Source organism: Plectropomus leopardus, chromosome 14 (genome assembly GCF_026936395.1).
Source record: "Plectropomus leopardus strain MGB_pleo_1.0 chromosome 14, ASM2693639v1, whole genome shotgun sequence".
NCBI classification, from domain to species: Eukaryota; Metazoa; Chordata; class Actinopteri; order Perciformes; family Serranidae; genus Plectropomus; species Plectropomus leopardus.
In genome coordinates this window covers 18,037,138-18,059,305 of record NC_142189.1, presented here as the reverse complement: position 1 = coordinate 18,059,305, position 22,168 = coordinate 18,037,138, and the positions used below count along the sequence as shown (strand labels likewise).

General features: G+C 39.4%; 1 protein-coding gene across 1 annotated transcript in view; it reads left to right on the top strand.

The window, feature by feature from the left end:
- prkcha (protein kinase C, eta, a) overlaps window positions 1–16,718 on the top strand; it is a 30,847-nt gene extending 14,129 nt beyond the window's left edge. Inside the window, exons 6-14 of the mRNA XM_042501395.2 lie at window positions 170–299; window positions 400–533; window positions 1,394–1,522; window positions 1,766–1,939; window positions 4,882–5,036; window positions 10,687–10,828; window positions 12,318–12,506; window positions 15,808–15,954; window positions 16,123–16,718. Of these exons, the coding sequence (XP_042357329.1) occupies window positions 170–299; window positions 400–533; window positions 1,394–1,522; window positions 1,766–1,939; window positions 4,882–5,036; window positions 10,687–10,828; window positions 12,318–12,506; window positions 15,808–15,954; window positions 16,123–16,272 (1,350 nt within the window). The 3' untranslated portion in view covers window positions 16,273–16,718. The remainder of the gene's footprint in view (window positions 1–169; window positions 300–399; window positions 534–1,393; window positions 1,523–1,765; window positions 1,940–4,881; window positions 5,037–10,686; window positions 10,829–12,317; window positions 12,507–15,807; window positions 15,955–16,122) is intronic.
- The last annotated feature ends 5,450 nt before the right edge of the window (window positions 16,719–22,168 follow it).

Sequence of the window (22,168 nt, the reverse complement as noted above, 5' to 3'; positions counted from 1 at the left end):
AAATGCAGCAATAAACCGAAAGAAGGTCACATTATGACTAAAATAGGAACTAAACATTATTCAGTATGCAGTCTGTTTGGCAATTTTAGGTTATTTAGAATATGCGCAGGTGTGGCTGACCATGTTGCAACAATTAGTGGTTAGTTTACAGTATGTCTTCTCTCCACAGCCTGTAACCCAAGGCTTCAGCATCAACGTGCCTCACATGTTCAACATCCACAACTACAAGTCGCCCACCTTCTGTGACCACTGCGGCTCACTGCTGTGGGGAATAGTCCGTCAGGGGCTGCACTGTAAAAGTAAGACCTGCGTCAAGATTTGTCTCTTAAAATCAGGATCTCAAATGTCCTAATTTATCTGTTATTGAGCGCTGCTGTTTGTGTGGTTTCTCTTCTCCAGTCTGCAAAATGAATGTTCATATCCGCTGCAAAGGCAACGTCGCTCCCAGCTGTGGGGTCAACAGTGTCGAACTGGCCAATGCGCTTGCAGAAATGGGTCTACAGGCTGGAGGACTCTCTAAACGCAACTCAGTGGTACAAAGGCCTTGTTTTAGCAAATGAGTCCAATATGTGCGAAGTTTACTTTAGGTTTCCATAAAATCTAAAGATATGTTTAAGTTTATTTTTCCACACGCCTTGCTGCTATCATCACGTATGGACTGTTTAATTGGTATTTTTTTGCTAGGGCAACAGCTTTAGTCTCTGTTTACTTCCTGTTACCAACAAGAAATACACTTGAACAACTGAAGTATTTATGTTGTCAAGTTTGTCTATTATGTCCCCATCTGACCCAATAACAATGACAGTCATCTTGTAGGTTTTCCTAAATCTATTTTAGTGGTTGTCATTTCCAGAAAAACACAAAGAAGCCTTTGAATGAAAATTAATTAAGAAGAGAGAGAGAGAGAGTAAGTGGAGGCAGGACTATGGGGGCAGTGAAGCTGCGTATGTGTCAACCCACTGCTGGAGAGAAAAGACAGCGAGAAAGTAGTATCAGTTGCAGTTTTATGGAAAATAAGCACTGAAATTGTTTCACATATCCTGCATCGATGTATATGGATTCTGACTAAAAATTTTGAAAACACAAGTAGGCAATGGTGGTGGAAAAAGCCCCTGGCAACAGAGAGCAGGCTGTCCTCATTACTGTTCTTCATGTAACTTAGTAGCTGCTGTCAATCTGAATTTGTGCTTGATGCACAATCATTTTTGTTGGCTATTGTAATGCCAATCAGTATCCACAACAAGTCCCTTTCTAGCTTCCTGTTTTTACAGGAAACGTAAACATGTAGAATCAAATGGCACTCTGATGGTCATTTCATGGGAACTTTTAATGTGGACTTAATAATCAGGCTGATCAAAGTGGTGTTTTATTGTTTTTATTTTTGCACTTACAGGCCAGTGCCAGTCAGGTGAGGGTGCCTTCTCAAAGAAGAGAGAGTACTCCCACTCAGCAGGAGACGCCTCGGCTGGGCATCTCAGACTTCACGTTCCTTCAAGTTCTTGGCAAAGGCAGTTTTGGCAAGGTGGGAATGATGAGAGGATGTTGAGAAATGCTCTGTGTAACAAAGTGATTACCCACAGTAGGTAACCAAGGACAAGGTCAAGAGACATTTAATTAAGAAATATTACCAAAATATTTTGCAACTTTGAGCATATCAGTTTGCATTACCATTACTAGATACATTTATATGAGTAGATAAAGATCACGGTGGCACTGGATTCTGCAAAACCTGTGAATTCTCATCTACTGTACTTCGTATCTGCAGGTGATGCTGGCGAAACTAAACAGCAAAGATCGGGTTTTTGCGGTCAAAGTGTTGAAGAAGGACATAATTTTGCAGGATGACGATGTGGAGTGCACCATGACTGAAAAGAGGGTGCTGTCTCTGGCCCGCTGTCACCCCTACCTCACACAGCTGTACTGCTGCTTCCAGACGCCGGTCAGTACTAACACACATATGTGCACTTGTGTCACAGTGCAGTAAGCTTTTATTGTGAAGGCAATCTGTGCATTTTTTGTAATTCAACAGAGGTAATATTTTCATCTCAGAACAAAAACCTTCCCCTTTGCCTTCCTGAAAAACTGTTTTTGATCAAGCTGGGGCATAAACAAGTGCTGTTACTTGAAAAGAGCACAGTGCAAACTGAGTGCGTTAAACTCTAAAACACCCTTTATACTGTATTTGGAAGTTTCTTAGAGGTGAGGATCTTTGATCCCTCCCCATTCTGAACTGCTAAAGATAAAGCAGTATTGTACAATGTTTTGATTGTAGTTTCTTGCACATGAGCAGCTCATAAAGATGATTTAAAAAAATATTTTTTTTACCCGGTTTAAATGCCTTGTATGGCAGTGTATATCTTACTTTTCAGCATACCACTTTTTTATTGATTTATTTGTTGTGAATTGCAATACAATATAAAAATCCAATCCAACATCAAAAATACATGTCTTTCATCTTACCTGTAGCGCTATGTATAAGTCTAGATTGTTTTGGTGTGTGTTGCAGTGTTTGAGATATCGGCCATAGAGATGTCTGCCTTCTCTCTGATATCGCGGAACTAGATGGCACTCACCTTGTGGTGCTCAAAGCGCCTAAAAATCATGACGTGATTACTCAAGATAATCCACACACCTTACTGTGAGCAGTTTCATGTACACCTGCTGACCGTAATACTGTGCAGAAGGAAGTGTGCATCTACTCATAGATGAGAGTCTTTGAGCTTGTGACAGCGCGAGATGTAAACATTAATGGCGTCCCTCTTGGGTGAGCTGTAATGTTAGCACCCTCAGTGGTGCGAGGTGAGCTCGCAGTAGGTGTTTGCTTCCTTCTGCACGGTGATACAGAGGGCAAGTGTAGTTCGGTAGATAGAAAATAGGTTCCTACATTAAACTGCTCACAACAAGGTCTGTGGATCATCTTGAGTAACCAGATCATGATTTCTGGAAAGAGACGATGTTAAGGTCATCAAATGCATTTTTTGGTGCTTTTAGAACGCAGAGATCGCTATAGCCAATATCTCTAATATTTAGCAATTTACGCCAAAACAATCTAGACTCATAAATAGCACTGCAGGTATAAGGTAAAATATGTATGCTTGATTTCCAGATCTCTCCTCAATCCCTTAAACTGTTTTGTAAGTCTTTTTGTCCTTTATATTTTTCTTCTGTTCTGATCTATATGTAGCATAGTTTTCTTTCTTTCAACCTTGCCTACCAATACATTCATATAAATACAATAAAAAATGCTCAACATCCATGATAGTAAATAGCGTGGCATTTACTTTTGTGCTTTATCAGATATTACTCCCCACATTATGTCAGGTCTATTAATCTGGATTTATTGCTTTAGTTTTCTTTGTACACAATGGCTGAGGTCTGGCTTGTTTGCTAACCACACAAACAGTATAGATATACACACTGTACAGTTAGTGTGGTTTTAGGATACAGCATTGTGATATGTACGTTGGTCAGCAGATGGCAGCAGTTTTCCAGTGTTGTGCCTGAGAAGCTTGAGGGAGCAAGTGAATGAGGCTCAACTGGCTGAGCTGATCCTCCTTGCACAGACAGGAAACACCTAATCTGCTTTCGTTGTTTGAACTGTCACTGACCTACTTCACCTTGGATCAAAATAGAGCAGCTCGAAGTAAAGAAGTTACTCAGTGACACTGCCCTACCCGATCCAGTCAAACCCACACACAACCACAGAGAAGCCTTAGTTCTACCACGATCCCTCGTCATTTCTTTTTTAAGCGTCTTGTCGCACTTTTCTTTTGCATATTGTCAGTATACATTACTTGGCCTTTTCTTGTGAAAGCACCTGGGACATTTTGAAAATTTCAAAAAACGGAAGTGTAAAATTGAAGCAAATGAGTGGGTATGGAAATGTAGAAGAGGGGGTGTGTTGCTTCTGTGGTGAGGTGGTGTGGGCACATGTTTTTTCTTTTACCAGATGTCTTTGGAAAATTGTAAGCAGTTTATCATCAGCTTTCAACTTGACCATTAAAAAGCAAATTAAATGTAATATCACATCACTGGACATCAAACTCATCAAGCTCACTGAGGTTTGCAGAAGGTCTTGCAAAATAAATGAGGATAAGAAAACTTTGGAAATTCCAGAAGCAGCCTTTCATTGGCTATGAATTTAAAATGACCACTGCAGGAAATGACCACTGCAGGAAATGACATCTGTGGTTTTCAACATTCAACTAGAATTGTGGACTTTAATTGAGGTACAACTGTGAACCAGGTTCCTGAGATAAAATGGTACGGGGCTCGATGTCAGTGTAACCAGCATTTTAAAATTTTACTATTTAATAAGAGTCAGTAGAGAGTTCAACCTATAAACTGTTTTGGTGTGAATTCAAAGATTCCTTTTACAGCTTTACAGCTCTGCCACACACAGAGTGATGCCTGATTTACTTTTGCAGCACATTATTATAAAGCATAATAAATCTCAGGGAAAAACCTTGACCACTCTGAACCACAGAGCAGTTAAATGGAGTCAGCTGTAGCTGAATGTCCTGATCACTTTGGGAAGCTTTATGAGCAGATCTCTACATCACGTTCTCCTGCAGTGCTTTTCTCCCTCCAGGCTCTCATTTTCTAGATCACATATCGACCATAGCCTGTAATGAGAGAGAAAGATTTATGGCTTTGATCAGTATTTTTTTTCCTCTGCTGACTTTCAACTTCGGTTAGTTGCACAGGAATCCATTAAACAGACATGTGAAATTTATGAGTAGCAGACATGTATCATCTTTGAAGCAATCTCGGCATGTCCACGGTCATGGGTTCTTGGACTGTATAATCACCTGTGAGCCTCTGTGAGGCTTGTGTGGTTTGTGTGCACATGTGTAAATGTCATCTTCTGACTTTTTGCAGGATCGTCTCTTCTTTGTGATGGAGTTTGTGAATGGAGGTGATCTTATGTTCCACATTCAGAAGTCCAGGAAGTTTGAAGAGCCAAGAGCACGTTTCTACACAGCAGAGATCACCTCTGCTCTCATGTTCCTGCACAACAAAGGCATCATCTACAGGTCTGAATAAGGAAACACAGATAATACTAACGGGCTTTGCTGTGTCAAATAGAGTTGAACATATTTGCGCACAGAAAAGTCTCTAAAGTTTTATTTAATAGTCTGCTGCAGTAAGATATTTTGTCTTTTAATGAGACCTGCTATAGTTTTTTGAGGATTAATTTAATATTATTGAGGATAATTCTTTACACTCCAAAAAAATCTTGTCTCAAAGTATTGGCACGCCATTAAAAAATCACGAACATAGAGAAACTGCAATGGAAACATGGAATAATACAGTATAATTTTTAATGATATAAACAGGGTTATCAGTTTGAGTTTGGAGACTATGAGAAGGTAAGCTAAGATAAAATAGATTTTATTAATCCCAAATTGGAAAAAATAAGTCATTATGGCAGCTCAAGAGACAAAGCAAGGAAAAAGAGCGATCTTGTGAAATAAAACAGGAAAAAGAAAAACATGACAAAAATCCGAATAAGCAAGAATAAAAAATAAAATAATTTAAAACTCTTAAGAACTTTCAATTATACATACACTGTATGCTGTTGATGGATGACTGAACAGCATAACTGTAATACACACAGTGTGTAGCACTGAAATGTAAAAATAATATAAATATTATTGTATAGTAAGTACAACATATTATTGCACAAGTGGGAATTTTGCACAGTACAATTATGAAGGATCTGTATAGGGATTTGTAGACAGTCCTACATTAAAAAATGATAGATGAATGTGTGATAAATTACAGCCTTAATTATAGCAGAAGACCTGTGGCATGAAAAAGATTTGGGCATCCATCAAACAGGGACAGTCAATGGAAAATTTACTATCCAGCAATTTTGGATCTTGATCCGTACCAGAGACCATAACTCAGGATACTGTGACTTTGGGAAATTGTCCAACTTTATGGGAGAGATACAAAATCTCTACGGGTACTCTTTTAAGATGGATCTGTTTAGTGTGTTTTTTCAGCCATCATTTCCTCACTTACCATATCTATTGAAAAATCTAGTGAAGCCATTAGTCAAATACTGAGTTTGCCTCCATGGCTTCATCTCAGCCTCCTCTCAAACTATTGGTATCCATCATTGATTTTCCCCCCATTTTTTATTCTCCAAGCAGATCTTGGAGTTCAGTGTGTTGTAGCCAACACTTCTGCAGTTTAAGCTCATTATCACCTGTATTTTCCTCAAGGCCGATAGCCTATAATAGCAAACACAGTGTAACAACATATTGCCACAGAGTGCATCTTATAACAGCATGGGTGCAATTTTAGTTTTCTGTGAACTGCACTTTTAGTACTTTTATATAATGTTCTGAATTTTATATGGTAATCATTTTACTGCTCACCTTCTAGCATCAGATATTTGAGTTTATTCTTTGACACCTTTCAGGATGCTGTTGTCCACTTTTTGGAGTAGGGTGGCAGGGCCACAGGCTTCCTGCCAGTGCAAGATGATAACAAAAGGAGCATCATGTGAGCTAAATCCTGAGTTATATTTAGTGGTCCAAATGTTCTGTGTCAGCCTGCACCACATAGCATGACTGTTAGTTTAAGAGGCCACATGCCGTTTGCATGCTACAACTAAAATAAAAAGCCAAAGAGCAGTTCGCACATCAGACCAGTGCCAGAAGAGCAGAGCTCATGCTGCCGCATGGATATACGACTGTAGCCTCAGTCACTGTGTTGTGTAATATGCACGACTTCTCATGGCTCAGCTAGATGTATCTCTCTACATACTCTATATATCTTTTAGCTTGAGTTTTAAAGCTTCTCTGATGATTCAACTTCATGTTTTCCGTAACTGTCCTCCTTAAAAAGAAATTTAAAGATGTTTTTCAAAATGCCACAGTTTTTCATGATATAAAAAATACATCTAGACTTCAAACAGTCTGAACCAAGGCTGGCATCTGAGAGCCTGCAGGGGGTGAAGACAGTAACACGAACAGCTGCTCAGTGTCATGCAGTCCAGAATGAAAGCCCTGCAAAAAAAGTTCTGTAGGGACTGTACCAGAAAATGTCCTTCCCATGATGTCAGAGAACAAACCATATAATGAGGGAACAAAATATTTTTTAAAAAATGCATTACTTTCATCCAAAATCTTATTTTAAGGGTGCTTTAATTCATCATGTATAAGGAGACACTACATAATTGTTATTGTGGTGTAACTCTAAATGAATACTTCACCCCAAAATGATAATTTGTATTTCACTGAATCTGTGAAGAAATCTGTGAAGCTATCAGTGCATGTGGAGGTGTCTCGAACCAGACTGTGGAAAAGATCATTGAATCATTGAATCTATGAAGAAAACTTAGTTTTTCTTGCATGTCTGAACAGTTAACTAAGAATCTAAAAATGGTGAAATTCTTGATGAATTGAGGTAAAAGGGGACCACATGTAACAACAGCAAACTTATATTAAAACAACCATTTACAAACTCTCACACATCTCGTGCACCATAATGGAAGTTTCATTTATCCAGTCATATGCTCCATACTTTCCAAACACGCATTTCCACTAAAACAGTAATATTTAAAACGCTTCTACACATGTGTAGCATGCATGGGCAAGAACATGCTATTGAGTTGCCCATGCACTGCTTGTATGCGGAAGCATTTCATATAAACTGATGGTTGGATGCACTGCCAAATGCAAGAAAATGACACTGGAGATCCTATGGTTGTGTAATGAACTGTGAGGTGGCTGGATTATCTTGGAGAAGGAGAAGTTCTCACTAACACAGATTTGAAAAACAAGTGAAAACAAAAACATGTGAAAAGTGGGAGCAAAAACAAGTGTTGCATTTAAATTTTTGTTAAGTGCAGAAACGTTTGGTATAGTGGTGTTATAGTGAGCTGTGTGACAGTTTTTTAAACAGATGTTTTGTATAGTTTTGCTGATGTTAAACACACATCCATTTTTCTTAAATTCATCAACATTTTTTTGTTTTGTTTTTGGATAATTTCCTGTGGATGCATGTGAGAAAAATAAAGTTTTCTTTACTAATTCAACATAACACAGGGTTAGACATGAACATACAAACGATCATTTTGGAGGTGAAGCAGGCCTTTAGGTTGATGTGCATTGTAGAGGTTTCAGAAGTGGTAGTTTGTCTAGCTGTGCTCATAACCCGTGACCGTCAGAAAAAAGAAAGTCTGACAGTATGTGCGTCAGAGTGTTTGTCAGCACTTCCTCTTCTCTTCTTTGGAAATTTTTGTATTAGTGCATCTCTGTCTCTTACTTAGTTAGTTGTTTTGCAGTGCGACAAAGTTCAATCAAAGTTGCAGTTGTTAACTGTTTTGGATACAACACTGTCTGACTGACCCACCTCTTATTGAAAGAGGTTCAGAGTCAGGCTCGTCTTTCCAGTGTGTGGAGTTGGGTGGATGAAGGAGAGCAGCAGCGCTAGTTGCAGCGGTTTATTTGCATAGTGATGTGTGGTCCTGTGGAGCTCAGTGATGAGAGTGCGGTAGTAAAGCTGTCAGGGTTAAGGCTTCATTTCTCAGTGGAAACATTCTCGCTAAAATAAAATCACCAACAGTACATTGGAGTGCTTTGGAGCATGAGAATGTTTGTGAAATAGCAGAACTGGTCGTATATCACAGACACACACTTTCACATAAATTAGTTTACAGGCATCCACAGTTTTGTTATTCCTGTTGTATTAAACCCTAGCAAGCTCTCAGCTGTGTACAGTACAGTTGAGTGCACTTGATGTGTGAGCATCAGAGTTGATCTCTTTTGGCCCATTTTTAAGGCTGCGAGGGACAGCCACCATGAAAATTTGAGTCACTGTTACACAATCTGCTTACGCTAGAGAAGAGCAATCCAGATTAATCCAACCAAACCGGTGTTTCTTGGCCAGCCGTCTGACTGTCTATATTTCTTTCAGAATTTCTGGGTTCCTGTTTTTATCATCCTGTTAGAGGAAATAATTCAGTATCCTTTTGACGTTTTTTTCAGCTAGGAAAAACAGGAAATAAAATAATATGTTCCCTATAACGTTGTATGCATCTCCTAAATGTTGCCATTTATCTTCAGCATCTGCCTGTTTTACAACATAGCAAATGACCTTGGTGTGAAGATGGGTCACCTGATCGCAGATTACAGCTCAGCTTCAGAGCCCACACTCAGAAGGTTTAATCCCTCTGTCAGATGACAAAGCACCAGCTGACACACATAGAGAGGAGCAGATCTTTTCCATAGTCTGGTTCGAGAGACCTCCACATGCACTGATAGCACTGGGGAGGATACTTCCACTGATATTACAATGCATTTTCTTTTCAATTCAGTTAATATGAATACATGATGTTATTGTCTTCTGTGTGAAAAAAACAACAACAAGCATAAATGGCAGTAGTAATAATAATGAGAATGTTAATCAAAGAAAGTGTTGTAGGTTGTTAATTAAATTTTAGTGATTGAACTGTTGTAAATTGCATCATTAATCATGAACAAAATAATTATTGCTTCATCAAGCTCTAGTCAGAGGTGTGAGCAAGTCATTGCTTTGCAAGTCACAAGTCAGTCTCAAGTCTTTGTACTCAAGTCCCAAGTCAAGTCTGATGAGTTACAAGTCCTAAACTTTGAGTTTTGAGTCCTAAACAAGTCATAATGCTCTCTTCCCCATTTTAACAAAATAGTTTGTTGATTTAGTAGTAGTGCTGACATGCACTCTTATTGCATATAGCACTATGTCAATATTAGTTTTGACTTACTGTTCTTTGTACATCTGGAACATGCACACTTTGCATGGTGTGGTGGTCTGGCACATTTTGCATATTGCAGTTCCTTTTCTGTTGAACACATTATTTTTGTACTCAAACAGATATATCTTTGGTATGATTTTTCCAAACTGGTGCTCAGTAATGTAACTTTCTTCATGCTTTTCTCCTGCAGCTTGATTTGATGCTGTCTGATTGGTTTCGAGTGGTCTGAAGTCTAGAGGTGTTGGGATGAGTAGTGTTAACATAAGTAGATTCAGGAAATGACTTGATTCATGGCAAACTTTTTAAAGAACATACCTTTTCATTTTTGGGTTTGGGGAGAGATATTAAGTATTTTCAAGTTAATAGGCTCAAATCAAAGTGAAGACAGGAGTCGCTGGTGTTACAGTCCAAGTTCCAAGCCTTTTTTGACATTGTGAAGTCGTGTCTAAAATCATCCAATTTTTCATGTGAAAAGAGTACACACTTCTGGCTCCAGTACATGTGATCTGATTCACTGTGCTGTAAGAACCGGTTCCATGATAACAACACTAGCTCAGGTTTTGCCTCTCCTGGATACAGAATGAATAATGATATCAGAGCACTTTCTTCCCTCTTGGCAGCCTAAGTGGTTATCCGACTCTTACTGGCTGCTGTTTAACAGTCACTGAGTCGTCTATCAGTGTCTTCTGCTGCCACAGAAGCTTGACTGTCCTCAGAAGACCTTCCTCTTTTCATCTTCCACAAATTTCTGCCTTTATCAGATAAAATTAGAAACAACACAAACAGCGTTTGATTGGAGACTGAGCTCAAACTTGACATTGTCAACTGGATTGATGAGCTTCCAGCTTTTACTTCTTTCCATTTATGTCAGCTTGATAACATTGCCCCAGAACAAACATCTAATGTTTTGTTTCTGTGTTTGTCCTGATTTTCAGGGATCTAAAACTGGACAATGTTCTTCTTGACAAAGACGGTCACTGTAAGCTGGCGGACTTTGGCATGTGCAAAGAGGGCATATTTGAAGGCGGCGCCGCCACAGGTACTTTCTGTGGAACCCCAGATTACATCGCCCCTGAGGTATGTTTCTACACGTGTGCTGAACAAACGTACTATGACTTTATACACAATGAGTTTAAGACCCATAACTATTAATAGTAGTTATGGGTCTTAAGCTAAATGTACATCCAGAACACCTGTGATACACAATAATTTCATATATTTGGGTGCTTTTTCATATCATCAGGTTGCAGCAAAGAATACATTTAAACACACTTAGTTTCTTGCAGCCAGGGTTATTTGAGTTCATATGATGCACTTCCCAGTCCCGTCCTTTCTCCATCACACCACCTCACTATAAACAAACACTGTGGTCACTGCCCGTCACTCCAAACTCTCTCCTGACTTACTGGAAGGCAGCATACCTGTGAGGTCAGTTTGTGAAGGGCTGTGTTGACTTGACAGGCCGTGATCCTCCTCATCAGAATGTGCCTTAACCAACTTGCTTGGTTTCCATGATGAGGGATTAAGATGGTCTGTGTCCTCATGTTTGAGAGATTTTTCTGTGTCTGGATTCATGAAAGGCTTCTTTGCTGTCCTCAACACTTGGTCCTTAGTGAAGCCTGAGTGGCAACGCACCAGTCCAAGTCTACTGACTGAACCCAACAGAGAGGGTTTAAATTTGCCTTGTGCTGCTGTGATGATTCACTATTTAGGGACACTTGGCCGATTATCAGCCAGTTTTGTATCATAACTTAGCAGCGCTGATAAAATATAAACCAAGATTCTTTAGCCCCTTTTACACAGCCTCTTTAAGATGTGAATTTCACACCCTAATGCTGCCTTGCCATTCTCCATAAAAGGTCTAATCGCAGAATGGGGGAGATAGTTAGGATCCCACCCCAAAATTAAGCTCTCTAATGAACACACGTTTATGATACTTACATGTTTTGTTCAGCATGATAATCTTCACAGATGAACAACACTTTTGTGTGTTTTGAAGTGCACAAATTAAACGTCACCACCCCGAATCATTCAACTTCACTGTAAAAACACGTTAAAACACAATTGAAAAACATTATAAACAGATAAATCTACACATTTGAGCTTGGCTGTTGCTGTTAAGCTGTAAAGGCGGGCGAGTTAGTTTAATGAGTTTCCGTGTCCGGTGTGATGACGTCGATCATACCCAATAAACACTGTAGTCCAATTTAGCCACTTATTAGCAACCGCTTTTTTTAAGACGAGTAAAACCTTAAAAGTTCAAAAATTGGGTTTATATGGACGTATTTTATGTTGCAAAACAAAACAAATAAATATATTTAGACTGTGTTAACCACAGACCTTATTTAAGGCATTTAAACAAAAACCCATTAAAAAACCCAATAGATTATGAGACGAGGGAACTGGAAGTAAAAAAAGGCTAACAGACTTCCAGGTTTTAGGATTCATCACTTTACCACTCTATAAACTCATCTTTCTGCTTCATAGACAACCTTGTTTTATAAAACCACCATTTTTCTAGCAGTTAAACACTTCTTTAATGGTGTGCTGTGACTTGTTTCCACAGATCCTGCAGGAGATGCTGTATGGGCCCTCTGTCGATTGGTGGGCTCTCGGGGTGCTGCTGTATGAAATGCTGTCGGGGCACGCCCCCTTTGAGGCCGAAAATGAAGACGACCTCTTTGAATCCATTCTCAATGAAGAGATTGTTTACGCGTCGTGGCTCAGCACAGAGGCAGTGAATATACTCAAAGCTGTGAGTCTGCATCTTTTACAGTGGTTCATAATTTGTACAAACTGCAGAATGGATACAGCTGGATGAAAGCCAGGTGTTGCTGTAGACATTCATCCCCTTCAGATTGCCGCTGTCTGACTTTTTACATTGAACAATTGCAAGAAATGTCTGCAGCTTTTTTTAAACTGAACTAGTGATAGAGGAAATCAATTTCTCACTGGATTTGTGACCAGCGTTGTGAAGAAAAACCCATAAGCTGTTAACATTTAATAGATTCCCTGCATTCCTGGACAGTGTAACAGGGCCTGCTGTGTGATGTATTAAGATATCTTTGCACCGTCTCTCTGTGATCAGGGTTTGTTATTTGTTGTCCTTCAGACTGACTGACACCCTCTGACTGCAGAGTGACTGGCAGCCCTACGGAGCTCTGGCTGCCAGCTGTTTGGCCCAGCCTGGGTCTCTTACATAACTATATTAAGGCATGGTCCGCTGGCCAGCCACAGCACACAGGCTATAAATACGAAGACACCTCCTCCTCCTCCTCCTCCTCCTCCTCCTCCTCCTCCTCCTCCCATCTTTGCACCCAGTTCTCCTCTTATCCTTGCTGTTATTCCAACATGCTTGAGGAAGCACAGGGCCGATCTCCCCTGGTGATTTGTGTCACTGCTGCCAGTGTCACACGTTACGTAAAGATGCTTGGCGGTGTGAGAGGATTTGAGCGCTGCTGCACTATTTATACTGAAGGTTGATCCGCTGCATGGTTCTCCTCGTTCCTATGAGCAAGGTCATGGAGTTCATTTGAGTTAGTTATGAATGATTACTTTTTCAGTAATAACTGAGGTTTATTTTTAGAGGTTTGTGTAAAGTTGCTCAACAAATAGGTGGATGTTGATTACCAGAAGCTATTAATTAAGGCTTTAACAAATTATTACTTTCATTGTTGTTTTTTGATTTATCAGTTAATCTTTTAATCTATATAAAATCAGAAAACGCTTTTAATTGCCCATCACTATATCCCAGGAAAGAAAGAAAGATTCAGTTTCATTTAATGATATAACACACACATTACAGAAGCTGGGAGCAGCAGGTATTTGAGATTTTTGCTTTAAATGCAAACTGATTAATCTATTAAATCAAAATTTGTTCATTAGTTTACTTATTTTCTGCCAAACCCCCTTTAAAAAATATGACATATTAACTATTCCATACATGTCAGCAAAAACACATAACTCTAGAAACACAAGATAAAAGGCCTCATGTGACTTCAGCATTCAATTTCAATTCTGCATCAATATAATTTTGCGTACAGATTTTACATTTTGGAGTTTGTTGCCTCAACTAGCTACCAGCATCCGTTGGTTAGCTGTGCTGTTTTCGTTGTAGGAGACAGTGGGAATGAGAGGCGAACCATTTCGAAAATTAAGATTTCTCAGTAAAATAAGTTCTGGTTGCCCAATTATATCCTAAACCTTATTCACTACAAGAGTTTCTTCTCCTTTTCCACAGTACCAGAGAACTGAGACTTAGTCACATTCTTGCGCCTCCCTGGAGTCTCCTCTGTATTTACTGTCTGCCCGCTTTACTGCTGTTTGGCGCCGGAGAGAGCGCAGCTATTAGTTGTTTACAAAGTTAATTTCATTGAATTATTTGCATGAGCAAGAGACAAAATACAAAAGACAAAAAACGTATGATAATACTAAAATTGTTTGATTTTATCGGAAAGTCAAGTTGAAAAAAAAAAGTCTGACTTAAGACAGCTCAGACAGAGTTTTTTGATGACCTTACACCAAACGAACTCTAACGATTAAACTCCAACTGGAAATTTTTCTGCAACAGTAAAATCGTTTGAAAAGTCATTTGGTGTAAGGTTGGCACAAAGATTTCAGCAGAACTCATTTCTGATTTCTTTGTGTCTTTCCGCTGCTGTTGTGGAAAATGGGCACTTCATGTAGCAACGCTGACATGGCAGGCCTGGTGCTCAGGATGGCACAACTGACGTGTAAACTGTGGAAAGAAGTTGCCATCAGATTCCGTGCAGCAGTTTTTTTTTAAGTTTTGTGGTCTGTGAGCTCCTGAACTGATTGACCCCTGCTGGTCTGTCTAACTCAGTCATTTCCACTTCAAGGCCCATACTGGTGCTGCTGGTATGTGTTTGTTTGTTTTTTTTTTTAAATGTTTTTGCATATAAAATACAAATCAGGTCATCACAATCATGCTCACGCCTGCAAATACTTGTGTGAGCATTGCACTGTAATGTTTCGAACCCGAAAAACATTCCACAGCAATGTTAACAGCAATGTTTTATCTGTGTCAATGCAGAATTCAAGTCTATACAAGGTTATGGTGTTCTTACATCAACTGAAAACCAAAGCTGCTTAGAAGCTGTTGTTTGCTTTTGGAAATGTGTATATGTGTGAGTTTAATTCATTTTCAGAGTTATTTATGAGGACTAAACTACACAGAACCAAGTTCTTTTAAATTCATCCCCTCTTGATCGTTTCATTTTCTCTTTTGTGCTGTTCTTTATCTGCATTGACGTCTCTCTAATCTCCTTTCTCTTTCTCTGTGATCTTAGTTTTGCTGAGGCATGTAGTGTTATTTAAGCCTCTGGTTCTTAATAGTGTTTGGAGCTGATACAGTAATTCATATTGATCTTTTTCAAACGCTTTGGGTAAATCTGGCCACTGTCGCTGTGGAGACGGTGGCCTGTTATTTTGTTGTGGCCTCGTCTGAATGTCACCGTCAGCCCTTAGGTGTACACAGACTCCTCGGCCAAGAGAGAGCCGTCCAAAACACATTTGTTTTCTTAGAGTCCTCCCAGAGGCAAGTTAAAACAAAGTTTCTCAATTTTGAGTTTGTTTTATTTAGACCTCTCCCTGTGGCCTTTACCACCCACCACTACTTTGGTGGCAGAGACACAGTTGGAGTTCAACAGGTGATTCACTGTTCTATTGTTTTATTGTGTTCAGCACCAGGAAGTTGAGACACCAGAGTTGCACTTGACTGGACTCAGCTGAACTCTTTTCAACTTTTGCATTGTGGGAGGTGCCTTATACAATCCAGGGTGTGTTTTTTGTGTTTGGAGGCGGGTAGTGACTGGATGTTACACTGGCTCAAATCCAGTTTGGCAATACTCCCAAAAATTCCTGGTCTGATCTAGTTTATAACCGTCACATTTCCTCACATTGTACATATCATCACCAACCTGCTGAAATTCAGTCAGTTCATACCTTGATAAAGTTGCTGTTCTATGTCCTTGATCATTTCCTAATGTTTAGTGCCTTTACTGTCTTTGAATTCATCCATCTTTTGCTTTTCACAGCTATTGACCAAAAACCCCACCCGGCGTCTGGGCTGTGTGCCCTCAGAGGGTGGAGAGAGCGCTGTGACCAGCCATGCCTTCTTCACTGGCATCGATTGGGAGAAGCTGAACTGTAGAGAAATAGAGCCCCCTTTCAAACCCAGGATCGTAAGTCACGTGAATTTCTTTATAGCTGGCATGATAGCATGTCTGTTAATGATAATGAAGACACTCAGCAGACACTACGTAATGTTTGACTTTGTCTTATCTTGTGCCAGTGACTGGCTTTTTGCTCAAATGTTGCTGCTGCTTATTAACTTTATTATTTCCCTCCAGAAAACACCAGAAGACGTCAACAACTTTGACCCAGATTTTACTCAGGAAGAGCCCACCCTCACGCCCATCGAAGACCCTCTGATCCCTTCCATTAACCAGGACGAGTTTCGTAACTTCTCCTTTACCTCGCCTGAACTGATGGAGAGCTAAGAGTCTCTCCTTGGTCCACCAGTCGTCCTGCACTCTCACTCTTCTCACTGTCTGTGGCTTTGTCTCAGACAGTTCCCAGAAGTACGTGCCATGTAACGCTGTCACATTCCCCAGACACATGAGGGTGAAAAGTGCCGAGATGTCACGCTCGAAAAAGATCCAGGGCTGCACCTGATGAACTCTTAAGCACTCCTGTAACTCTCCCCTAAGTAACATTTGATCAGATTTTGAAATATTTGTAATATTTTTTAAATATAGTTTTGACTATGTTATGGCTTGATTTGGACACATTCACACAAGTGTCTGCGTGGAAATTGTGTATTTGATATGTTGTGTTGTAAACTTCTTTGACAAAGGTGTACAACTTCAGACTTTTATTGTACATTTTACTCTGAATGAGTTCATTTCCAGTTACTTCAAATGAAAACGCACTTTTTGGAGCATAAGGACATGGGTTTGTGTTTCATTTTTCCTCTAGTGCTGTCCAGAGAAAAGAAGAAATCAAGAGTCACTTTAAACCAGCCTGCCAAAGATTCCCAGAAATGTTGAGCTACCAGTTAAAATCCTGGAAGGACTGAGTGAGCAGATGAAATAGTTTTATAGTGATGTGACCATACTATGGGAAAAAAACACTCACAGACCCACACAGACTGACTAAATGACAAGCTTTCAAAATAAAAGGATAAAAATTAAAGGAAATAATATGTATTTTTCAACATGGACCCCATTTCCTATGTTTTTGTGTTAAAGTGAATAATGGGAACAGCCATTTTTGTCAAATATTGAGCAACAGTGCTGCAGCTGTGGAACAGGCTAAAACATAATCCTTTGGGGCATGTTTTCACCGTCATTTTACGTCCACTATACGTGTTTGTTTTTGCCACTGAAAGGCTCAGATTGTTTTGGTACATCTGACAACATTATAGAAAGGATCCTAACACAGAAATAGAACCTTTGTTCTGTATCCTTCACTGATACAGTCAGATTTTAAAGCAACACTTCTCTTTGAGCTTAACTTGGTTCGACACAATCTGAGCCTGTCAGTGGCAAAAACAAGAACTTTTAGTGGACGAAATTGTTGGTACCCTATTGCATTGCTTAATACTGGACCAATTTTGAAAATAACATAATATTAATAATAATTTGTTTTAGGTTAGGTTAGGCAGGATGTACTTCATTTCCCCATGTTTTTGTTTTAATGAAACCTGGGTATTTTTCAATCTGGACTATATTTTCCCCTTGTTTTTTTTTTCTTTCCGAGTGACTAATGGGATTAACCATTTTTTTAATTGGTCCAGTATTTAGCAGGAGGGCTGCAGTCAGCAGCTGCAAAGCAGGTTGCAGTGCAATCATTTGGGGCAATACAACACCAATAATGTACGTCCATTTGAAGTTCTTGTTTTTGTAACTGACAGACTCAAACTGTGTCTGAAGAAGTCTCGCTCAGGGAGTAGTCTCGTTCTGAAATCTGGAGAAATAAGTTAGAGAAAGAAATAAACAGACCATATCAAGCAAAAGATAAAAATGTTTTGGGATCCTTTAAAAAACTTACAATAACAATCTGAACCTGTCAGCTGCAAAAACAAGTATTTTTAGTGGATGTGTATTGACAGTTGGAAGATGGCCGGAAGGGTTATGTTGCAGCCTGTTTCGTGGCTGCCAGCTGCAGCACTCTTGCTCAACACTGACCCAGATTAAAAAATTGCTGTTCCCATCAGTCCAGGTTGTAAAATACAGATGTTTTCTTTTACATGAGGCTTGAAAAACTTGATTTATTAATGAAAAGTTAAATTATGTTCAAGGATAAATAAGGATAAAAACATTTTTTATTTAAGTAAACATTTTAAAGTTTGATTTGTGTCAGTAGCTGCAGTCACCTTCAGATAATTAGGTGATGTGTGTTATTTATTTATCGGCCACACCCAGTAACAAAAACTTGGCCGGGCATTCACCTCAGTGATTCTCCATGTAATTTGATCAGCCAGGCATGTTGAGGATGATGCAACATTTCACTGGAGATGAAAGCTCTGTGGTGATTCATGCTGACTGTGAAATATCCAAAAGTTCAAGATTGCCTCACACAGTTTTACAGGCCTGAAGAAGAATAATGCCAGTATGCTGTTTGGCAACTGTTTGATTTGACTGGTGTGTCTGAAGGTTTTTCAAGAGTAACCGTAATCGCTCACAGTCTGCTGCTCTCTGCTGCTTACACACATTCACTCTTTGTCTTTCAACAAACACAGAGCCTTTAAAAGCTTCCATGTCTGCGGGCAGACTGCCTGTGTAATGAGAGCTCACATGGGGGCATTTTCAAACCTGCAAATCCGAGAAACTTATTACATATTCTCCCAGCTGAGCACTTAAACCACCCTCACTGTGAGAACATAAAATTAGGAGGTAGACAGAGAGAGAGAGAACTTCAAAACTTTAAAGCAACATTGGCCAATCATCATGGAGGAGGAGGGCCTTCAGGAGCTCATTTTGTCATTGCAAACCTGTAGAGAATAAACAGGAAACCACACAGCATCATTACTGTCGCCTTTGATAGAAACAGAAAGACACAAGAAGACCAGAATCAGGCTTTTGACACTCTTTGAGATGCAGAACATTATGTGCTGTTGGTGATACAAATTGAAACTGCTAAAACAACAACAAAGGAAAAAGAAGAGCTGGGAGGAATCTTGTGTACTCTTTGCTTAACCTGCCCAGACATGAAAAGCTCTGACCTTACAGAACGGAGATGGACTCTTCCTGTTAGTTGGAGGGAGGAAGTCTTCTGGCTCCACACCACATCTGTTTATCTCCTCAGCCCCCTATCCTGTTGAGGATTGAGTGGCTAAATTGGTATCTTCAGCTGCACAAATGCCTGCTTATAATGTGAAACTGAGTGCTATGCTTTTATAGAACAAAACAAGAGCGAATGCAAAGTTATGTTTATGTACAGAAACTACATTTGAGCGAGTGGAGGCTATTAATGCAGCTAAGCACCTCCCGTAGTGCTTCAATCCTTGTCAAAGATCATTTGAAAACGAGATTTAAAAGTGAATTGATCTCAGGGGCTTAACAGCAGCCAACTAATCTACTTTAAGCGTTTGCTGACAGAGATGGGTGGTGTGTGCTATACAAACAAAGGGACATTGGATTAAATGACTTGATTTTTTGTTTACCCATTATCGGGGCCCTGTTTGGCAGCTCTCCTCGGGTGATGTCTGAATGAGAGGGAAGATTTAGGAGTCTTGTCTGAGCTTTCATTACTTAGACTTACTGATGACTGCTAGCAGTGTCTCTGCACTGCTTGATTGAGTCAGTGTTTGACCCTGCTGCCCTTCCTGTATGATTAAACAGACAGAAACTTCAACAAATAATGAATAATCTTAATTTTTGACACTTGTTTGCATCTCTGTGTACCAACATAGAATAAGTTCTGTGAGTTCATACACACTCAGGACCCCAGCCTGCAGCTCTTACATTAGATTATGGTCTTAACCCTTGTGTGGGAACTGACTCAGACAGCAAAATCCAATCAGATAATGGCCATTAATGCAATGACAATGTAATCTTTCTTGTAGGGGGAGACCAGAGTTGGCACTGCTATTTTCTGGTCTTTTGAAGGTCGCAGAGACAAAAATGTAAAAATGTTTGCTGTCTTAACTACAAAAGCCCCTTTTACACTGATTGCACCATAGAACCGCTACTAAGTTCCTTCTATATGCATCCTTTGCATTTTTACACAGAACAAAACAATGATGGCAGCATCGTGCTGTTCCAGTGTGTGATTTTAGGCAACATGCTTGCATCTTGAAAGCAAAAGAGGCGTGACAATGTGAAATGTAACACAACAATGTCAGCCTCTAATGCGACATAAAACATACATGTCGGCAGCACTTTATAAACAATAACAATTTCATAAAATGGCAATAACCATCATTTACATTTTGGACCAGTTTGCTGATTTTTTAAGACAGCTGTTGTTCCTCTTTGAATTAGATGCTCACTGCTATTAAGTTACAGATATAAAACTTTTATATGTCTTCAAAAGATTTATTTCTCTCAAAATTTGGTCAGAAATGTGTTAAAATCCATGTTCCCCCTTTCTTAAGTAATCCATCCTCCTGATAGGTGGATTACAGAAGTGAAATTAACATTAAATTCATGGACAACAACAGTCAGCATGTCCTTCAAAACCTGTGACATCGTGTTGTGTGATAAAACTACACATTTTGGAGTGATCATCCCTAAGCACACTTAAATGTGTGTGCAGTATGTGTGTGTGTGTGTGTCTCATGAGGGGGGCAGAGGACAACCATTGTTGTGCTTTTTAAATTTTTTTAATTCATTTTACCGCTTTTTTTTTTTTTTTTGTTACCAAATATGCATGACATGACACACTATCATCATATTTACGCTGTCCAATCCTTCCCCGCACTGCCCCATCCACCTCATGCCACCTGACCTCCCACATGTCTCACAATGTTGCAGCAGCATGAGCAATCTCAGGGTGGCATTCTACATAATGGTGTAAAAACATTGTGTTTAAATATAATTGTAATTAGACAGTATGTAAATGGCTTCAGACATATCTTCTCCAGTGCTCAGCACAAAACTTAGTATTATAAAGAAAGGTGCATTTAAAAGAGTGCAATTAGAATCCACTTCACACTCACTGGCTTAGAAATGGTTGTGGTTACTTTCCTGAAGTGGTTTGGGGGTTTCTGTCCAGTTAGGCTCCTCCTCCCAAACCAGTAGCAGTAATTCAGATCGCCTGTGATTCAGCTTTTGCCTTGAAAGAGAGAAATGTTAGGAAAATGATCTCCCGACTCCCCAAAACAGCATTAAATTTCCTCTTTGCTACACTGCCTTACAGTTCTTCATTCTTTCACCTAGCACATGTTGCTTGTTACATTTTTTTTAGACTTAGACGACTTTTTTGCTGTGACAATAAGCAAAACTTTCGTTGTCACTTCCCAGAACTGCTGTCTGAGTGGCACAATACGTCAGTGTGTGTGTGTGTGTGTGTGTGAGGGTGTGTGTGTGTATGTGTGTGTGTGTGTGTCAGAGCTGCAGACCTTGACTTGAGGGCAAGCAAATACATGACCAGAAAGGCCTAATGTAGCTTTGCTTTACTTTGTGAATTTATTTTTTCGGCCCATAAATCACATTGTGACTAAGAAAAACAGTAAAAAGCATGTAATGACCCTCTTGATTGCAACAGTTGCTGACCTCTGCACTTGTAGCAGCACTTCACCAGAGACAACTGAGTTTGTATTCAACATTAAGTGTTAAAGGTCATCGTAAAGAGGGTGTCTACAGGTCCTTAAAAAGTCTTAATATGTGTTAAAATGTATAAACATTGGGCCTTAAAAGTCATTAAACAGGCTAAAATGTGAAATTGTGAGGTCTTAATTGCTACAAACACTTCTAACACTATCTAATGCCATTTATCCATCTTTTCATTTCTTTTTTTGTCAAGTCAAGCTTTTCTTTGTGAAAGTCCACATTTCTGATGTTACAAATCTTACAAACCCAACACAGTACTGTCTTTTTGCTTTACCTTTGCACTTATCTGTTGGCAAAATGTAGATTAACCTAACTCACTTGAATAACCATATCTTATATAAAACCTACATCTCGCAGGACTGCATATTTAATACTTACCTTTATACTTACCTGCAATGCTTAAATAAGAAATCCGTCTTAAATTTGGTTAAACATTCTCTTGAAAGGTCATAAAAAGCATTAAATATCTAGTGTCTGACACCTGTTGACCCTCTGCGAGGATTACTCATTTGCAGTGAGAGATGTTTGTTTATTTAGTCATTCGGATTAACCTTATGACTGTCTGGAAGTTGTCTATGCAGCTTGACGCACATTTTACTTTGCTATTACTCATGTCATA